This window comes from Lacerta agilis, chromosome 12, assembly GCF_009819535.1.
Source record: "Lacerta agilis isolate rLacAgi1 chromosome 12, rLacAgi1.pri, whole genome shotgun sequence".
Taxonomy (NCBI): Eukaryota; Metazoa; Chordata; class Lepidosauria; order Squamata; family Lacertidae; genus Lacerta; species Lacerta agilis.
In genome coordinates, this window is record NC_046323.1 from 9,551,503 (window position 1) to 9,559,252 (window position 7,750).

Here is a 7,750-nt window from a genome sequence, read left to right on the forward strand (position 1 = left end):
CCAAATGCTTCTTTGATAGTCCTTGAATCTTCCTGCCACATTTGCCAACCTCTCTGTGGCATGCCACATCCTCCTTTGAGAACCACTGCTTTGGTGTCACAAGACTCTCTGTTGTTTTTGCTGCAACTGACTAACACAGCTGCCTCTCTCAGTTAAATTATGCTTCTTACCCTTCCCCTGTTTTTAGCAGGCTTAGTTGTGAAATATTCACAGTGGCATAATTATATCTGGGCACTGTAATCCATATAAACATGGAATTTTACTTGAATACATTAAGGGAACTGGTAGCCATTATTTTATGAACAGATTTCTTCTTACTCTTTTTAGCAACAAAACTTTTTACAACATTGTTTAAAACCAATTCCGCACCCGAATGGCATTGTTGATGTTGTATATGGATGTCATGTTCAAATTAACAATATCTATTACCGTGTTTCTCCTAAAATAAGACATAGCCATAAAATAAGCCATAGCAGGATTTCTATGCATTTGCGAAATATAAGCCGTTCCCCGAAAATAAGCCATATCCCGAAAATAAGCCATAGTGACGTAGCACCTCCCATTAAAACAGCCTGGAGAGGCGTGGCTATGCAGCGTACCGATGCGATGCGGTTAAAATAAGACACCCCCTGAAAATAAGCCATACTGTGTTTTGTTGAGGGAAAAAATATATAAGACGGTGTCTTATTTTAGGAGAAACACGGTAGAATAAGGGTGGGTAAAAACCCAAAGGCTAATTTTTACATGGAGTTCTTTGCAGTATATTAAACTAGGAACCAGAGAACGAGAATGATGTCTCCTATTAGCTAAGAAATCTTGTGATTTTACAATGGTCTCCCATTTCATATAGTTAACACTGATCTGTTGCCTTGCATGGCTTGTATCTGTACTGTCCTTCCTGCTTGGAAATAAAATAAAATAAAATATTGAAACTAAGAAAATTCAGAATAAAACCCCAGCCACCCATACACTTAAACATTCTCCTTTCACAAGTAATGTGTGAAGATCATATTTTACATAGCAGTAATCTGAATTCTGCTCATTTTCGGCTGATGGCAGAATTCTTGGGGGATGTCATGGGTTATATTTCCCCTGAATGCCGTAAAAGGATTATATTTATCTCTCTATGCAGCACACATTCCTCTACAAAAAGCTGGATCAATTGGGGGCATTGTTCATGCCTGGAGAGAGGCTTTGTACTACAACATCCCAAAGATTGTGAAGTAATCTTTGTTTGTGGTGTGTGTGTGTGTGTGTGTGTGTGTGTTTGCATGCAAGAATTCAGGGTGATGGGGCTGATAGATGATAGCAGCAAGAGGCTAGGGTGAATTTGATAGCTCCATGCAGAGAAATGTGCTGTTGCTGCCTGCACATATTAATATTAGGAAACAATGTAAGGTGGGCTCCAGGGTCCAGACTAAGGTTTGTAGTTAAAGGTATGGGACCCCTGGATGGTTAAGTCCAGTCAAAGGCGACTATGGAGTTGCAGCGCTCATTTTGCTTTCAGGATGAGGGAGCTGGCGTTTGTCCATAGACAGCTTTCTGGGTCATATGGCCAGCATGACTAAACCACTTCTGGCACAACGGAAAACCGTGACGGAAACCAGAGCACATAGAGACGCCATTTACCTTCCCACCGCAGCGGCATCTGTTTATCTACTTGCACTGGCATGCTTTCAAACTGCTAGGTTGGCAGGAGCTAGGACAGAGCAACGGGAGCTCACCCCGTCATGGGTATTCGAACCACGGACCTTCTGATCGGCAAGCCCAAGAGGCTCAGTGGTTTAGACCACAGCGCCACCCCTGTTTGTATCCAGTGCTGTGAAAGCAGAGTTCAGCTTTCCTCTCCTCTTCCTAGGCACTCCAAAAACCTGCTTTGAGGTTCCCCAGGCTCTAGGCCACTGGCCAATCTATTTCAATATTGTCTACACAGTGTGGCAGCAGCTGTCCCAGCTTCCAGACTGGGGTCTCTCAACGTACATGGAGAATGAACCTAGAACCTTCTGAATGCCAAGCAGATGCTTTCTGCCCCTGAGCAAAGCCTTTCTCTAGAGGTCTGCCCCGGTGTTCAATATGCAATGTATTAAATAGCCCACGTAGGTGGTATGGCTTATTGCAACATGAGCTGATGCAACTCAACGTCTTTTGGGTCCAAACCATTTTTTTGGGGAGGATTATTATTTCCGTACTTTGTTGTTGTTCAGTCGTTCAGTCGTGTCCGACTCTTCGTGACCCCATGGACCAGAGCACGCCACGCATGCCTATCCTTCACTGCCTCCCGCAGCTTGGCCAAACTCAAGTTAGTAGCTTCGAGAACACTGTCCAACCATCTCATCCGTACTTACCTCTGGAATTATAACTAATCCAAATATCAAGCCGAACAGGACCAAGTTCACTCCATACATCCAGCGTAGAAATATGAAATAGGAGGCCACTGAAGAACCAAAATGACCTTGAATAATGAGAAGGTGTCATTAGAAAAGTGCTGAATTCAGCCTGCCAGCAGCTTACCAATTTATCTTACAAACCATGCCTGGCTCTGACACACTGAGCAGGTGGCCATCCTCTTATCACTGGTGAACTATTGACACTCCCGTGTCAACCTTCACTCTGTCAAATGCTTTTGGTGCCAAGTAACCCTCTAGGTAAAGCCCTATAACAACGGAGGCACCTGCCACTTAACGTTCTCCTTGCCTGATGCTTCTCTGCCTAGAGCTGTGCCTATAAGAGAGAAAGAAACTGTGCCCACATGGTTCTACCTGCTTCAGAGGGAAAGATTGCACCCACAAACTTTCTGCTTCTGCTGCCTGTATCAATGAGAGAAACTGACTGATCCCTGCTGATGCTTCAAGGGAAACTGACTGGCCATTGTGACTGCATACAGAGCAGTCCAGATCAGGGGTGCCAACTTGGCCCTGTGACTATGGTTGCCAGGGGCCATGGGTGTCATGCCCTGGCACCATAATTTGTGGGTGCCCAGCCCCTTCATGGGGAATTTTGTGGGTGCTCAGGCACCCAGGGCCCCAGGGAGTTGGCACCTATGGTTCAGATGAAGAAGAGACAATGGTGACAATAATGCAGGAAATGAATCATAGAATTGTAGAGTTGGAAGGGACCCCCGAGGGTCATCTAGTCCAACCCCCTGCAATGCAGGAATTTGCAACTGACCCATACAGGGATCAAACCTGCAACCTTGGTGTTGTCAGCACCACACACGAACCAACTGAGCTATTGTGGCCTTCATGCTCACAGCCATTTCCATGAAAAAGGTGCCTCTTGCACTTCAGATCAGGCAGAGGTTTCAACTTTTTCCTCTCATCCTCTCAAAACACAAGTTTAGGCATCTCCTTAGGCAGGCATGCACCATACTCATGTTTTTGAGCACATGGGACAACTGCCCTTGCTGGCTTCAGTGAATAAATGGAAACCATTGATGAGGAATAAAGCAGCCAGCATGTGAAAAACTGGAGAAATATCGGGGAATCAACCTGAAGGAGGCTGTAGTTATACCCATAGAACAATGAAACTTACTTTCCACTTCTTTTATCTTCATTTCCCATGGTATACATTGTGTCTTAAAATTGTCAAAATCTCTCTTGAACTTGACCCATTTCTGGAAATAAACACAATAGAAGGTAATGTTGCTCCGGGGCTGCAGGCAGAATTGTGGAATTGTTAAAATTATTTATTGCCGTCCTGAAAAACTAAAGATGAGCCCCTCATCTAAAACTGCTGGATTTCAACTAGACAGTGACATTGAGCTCTTTTGATTGATGACAGGGAGAACAAGTGGACTTTACTTTGACTCTTCTTTCCAGCAGTATGCTTTACCATTAGACAGAGTGAGGCAGCTGATTTTTGAGTGTCATGAAAGGGCAGCAAATTGATTGATTATTATTACTATTACTCCCAGGGTTGTTTTGTTTTGTTTTGTCAAAAGTGCCAGAATAACTTAACTGGCCTTGGATACTCTGCGACTTGACCTGAAAGAGGCCATTTACTTCTTTGCCTTTGGCAACAAAATATGTTGGACAGCCCTGTTTAAAGTGAGGAGACACCTACAGGTGAAACTCAAAAAAATTAGAATATCATGGAAAAGTCCATTTATGTAAGAAATTGTTTTCATTAGCTACTGGAATTTAATAATATGAGATAGACTCATGACATGCAAAGTGAGATATGTCAAGCCTTTGTCTGTTATAATTTGGGGTTTTCATCAGCTGTACGCCATAATCAAAGTTGAAATTGTTAATTTGGGGTTCTCATCAGCTGTACGCCATAATCATCACAATTATAACAAATAAAGGCTTGACATATCTCGCTTTGCATGTCATGTCTATCTCATATATTAGTTTCACCTTGAATTACTGAAAGTTGAATTACTGAAAGAAATGAACCTTTCCACGATATTCTAATTTTTCGAGTTTCACCTGTAAGTAGTCTAAGGAACCCTTGTTCATACTGCCTTCCTTATTTAGCAGTGGTTTGGTTCTTCCATTTATTTCAACATTGACTGTGCTTGACGTATGGCTTTAAAAACTCATCTTCAACTCATCTTCAATTCCTGTGTTTGCTTTTTCACTGCAAGAAGTGCAGCAGCAAAGATGCACCATACAAATTACGGAAAAACCTTACATTCATCGGAGTTCCTCATGTCGCTTACCTTTGCCATCATCATTTTGTAGGCATACAACTTTTTTCCTTTTCCTTTTCCCAAGGCACCTTCAAACTTTTCCACAAAAGCTTGAGCCTCCCTAATTTAAAGTTTGAAAAGGTGGTTATATTAATGACAACAGCAATAATAATAATAATGCATATTGGGAAGTTGGTAGAAGCTTTTAACACTTACTGTTGTGTCGACCACAAATGCAGTATAACCACTGAAGTCACAGTGTTTGAGTTCTAAAGCAGTGCCAAGGCCTGACTTCCATCTCGAAGGAATCTGAAGTCATGTCTGCTATCATGTTATACAAAGGGGTTCTTATCCATCATTTCTCCTCCGTGATGATATTTACACTATAAATGTAAACTGGTTTAATTGCCATGGTTTCTTCTCTCTCAGCACAGTGACTCGGTCATTGTTGCATCACTGTCTGTGAACAACTTTCTTAGTAAGATGGCAAGCCACATTATGTTGAGGTAGTCCTCTCTGTGTCTCCCTCCCTAGTTACTTCAACTGACAAACTCCAAATGCCAACTGACCAGTTTACTCAGATTTGGAACTTTCAGTGAGTACTAAAGGATGTATCTTCATCACAAAAGCTACATTTTCCCACCCCATGAGGGGTTACTGATCTATATGGTTCTTTGTGTTGCCTTGAATTGGTGGAGGCATTGCAGTTACTGGACGTGACGCACTTGGGTTCACTAATTTCAGTTGGTTTACTCTGAGTAGGGCTTAATTAACTACAACCCTAATTCCTTCTGTTGCATTTCCTTGATACTTTAGCATCTAGTAACTCACCCTGCTTTCTCTTCTAGCTCTACATGTGGGTCTTTGTATGAAATAATTTGGTCATCATTTTGCACTATATTATTATTATTATTATTATTATTATTATTATTATTATTTCTATTTTTCAGTTGAAATTCATGGTGAATGGTGAATATAAAATAATCCACAGTTCAACTGAATCATAAATAAAAATATTAGCAGAAAAATCAGGACTAAAATAGCAAAGACAAAATGATTATTAAACATAAATATGCCCAAAAGAGAAAATATTCAGCCAAGGGCCTTCTTAAACAGCCATAATGAACCATTAGGTTTTAAAACAGTTAATCTACACATGAAGCCTTATACTGAACCAGACAATTGGCTCAGTTGTCTGGTCTGAGTGGCAGCACCTGTCCCAGGCAGAATGCTCCCCTCTCACCTGCTCAGATGCCAAGGACTGAACTTGAGACCTTCAGCAAGCAAGCTGTATGCTGTACCATTGAGCTTTAGCTACTCCCTGATGCTGGCCAGTAAACATTATTAGCTGAGGGCACATTGCGTCATTCGCTGGAAGAGCCTGACAGCTGTACTCCACAAATCAGTAATTGATGCAATATGTTTCTCCTAACTGCTTCCGAATGTCTAACACCTGAAAGCTCTTGGGACAGGATCACTTTGATTCGTATATATAGCGTAAAGCATAAATAATCAAAGAAGAGCAGAGAGCTTACTTCAACAAGGTTTCTGAAAGCCAGGCATTCAGGTGTGTGTGTTTTAATTGAAGCAATAAAATGAGCCAAAGCTGGGTATCAGTTGAAGAGATTTCTACTCATCATCTGGCCTTCAGTTACAAAGACCGATAACAGATTCCTGCTTTCAGTGTTCTTCTTGTTAAGGCAACCGATATGGCAAACATTGGTTGCTTTCCCAAAATGATATAGTGGCTGCAGGGCAGCTTCTGCAGTTTTGAAAGAGAAGCCTAAACACATACATGTCCCTTGTGAAAATTGACATCACTGGGGGAGGTGTTGCAGGTTACCTCAGCACAGCTAATTTCTTTGCCATCCGCCAGGGTTTGTTTCTCATGATTGAAATGAGTTTCTTCTTCTCCTCCACCTGCTCCTTTAGCTTGGCCAGTTCCTCTTCGCATAGAGACTCATCGTCTGAGGAGTTGGGAGATGAGGAAGAACTAGGAGCAAAAAGACAGGATCAGGACCAGGGACAGTTCATTCCTTTATTCACGTGGTGAGTGCTTTGAAACCTTGCATGTATCAGCTCATCAAATGTGTTCAGCTCACCATGTGCAGTCATTGCTATGCAAAGGATCCAGCGTTTTGTATTCCATTGCAAAAACAGGAGTAACATGTGCATTTGATGACAGGTGTTGACCATGGATAGATGGATACCTTGGCATGTGTCACAAACTTTGTGGCTATTGTGTGTTCAGTAAACATGTGAATTGGCTATAAACATGTGATGTGATGGTAGATGTAAGATACTGGGTGACCTGGTCAATATTATCTGTTACTGATAAAGGATCGAAATGAGGATGAAATGTGGACACTGATGCCTGAATACACAACACACTACAGTGGTACCTTGGTTCTCAAACGCCTTGGTTTTCAAACACCTTGGTTCTCAAACACCAAAAACCTGGAAGTAAGTGTTCCGGTTTTCAAATGTTTTTTGGAAGCCAAATGTCTGATGCAGCTGTTGGCTATTGTTTCTGGGGCACCTGCACCAATCAGAAGCTGTGCCTTGGTTTTTGAACATTTCAGAAGTCAAACGGACGTCCGGAATGGATTAAGTTTGGTGCTTTTGTTTTTGCTATTTACTTTGCGTTTTTGTTTTTGAGGGTTTTCCGGTTAATTTGTTTTTGTGACTGGGTGGAACCCACTTCAACTACCGATTGATTGATTGATTGATTGATTGTGTGACTGCGGAAATGGATAAAAGCCCCCCATCCAAACAATGACTATCATCAGTGCAGGTAAGAAAAAATAATAATTTTAATTTTTATCATCTACAATACTGTCTTATTTATTTTATAGTACAGTACATTGATTATTCCTTTCATGTTATGGATCAATGGTCTCGTTAGATAGTAAAATCCATGTTAAATTGCTGTTTTAGGGGTTGTTTTTAAAAGTCTTGAACGGATTAATCTATTTTGCATTACTTTCTATGGGAAAGCGCGCCTTGGTTTTGGAATGCTTTGGTTTTGGAACGGACTTCCGGAATGGATTAAGTTTGAGAACGAAGGTACCACTGTATTTGCAATACTCCTGAAAGGCGCACATCATTAAATCTCAA

The 7,750-nt window shown here is 41.6% G+C and overlaps 1 protein-coding gene across 1 annotated transcript in view; it reads right to left on the reverse strand.

Moving 5' to 3' along the window:
• The window catches only part of TMC2 (transmembrane channel like 2), a 37,842-nt gene extending 31,223 nt beyond the window's left edge, over window positions 1-6,619 (reverse strand). Inside the window, exons 1-4 of the mRNA XM_033165039.1 lie at window positions 6,477-6,619; window positions 4,664-4,754; window positions 3,532-3,613; window positions 2,346-2,452 (exon numbers count right to left, since the gene is read on the reverse strand). Coding sequence (XP_033020930.1) covers window positions 2,346-2,452; window positions 3,532-3,613; window positions 4,664-4,754; window positions 6,477-6,523 — 327 coding nt within the window. The 5' untranslated portion in view covers window positions 6,524-6,619. The remainder of the gene's footprint in view (window positions 1-2,345; window positions 2,453-3,531; window positions 3,614-4,663; window positions 4,755-6,476) is intronic.
• Between the last annotated feature and the right edge of the window lie 1,131 nt (window positions 6,620-7,750).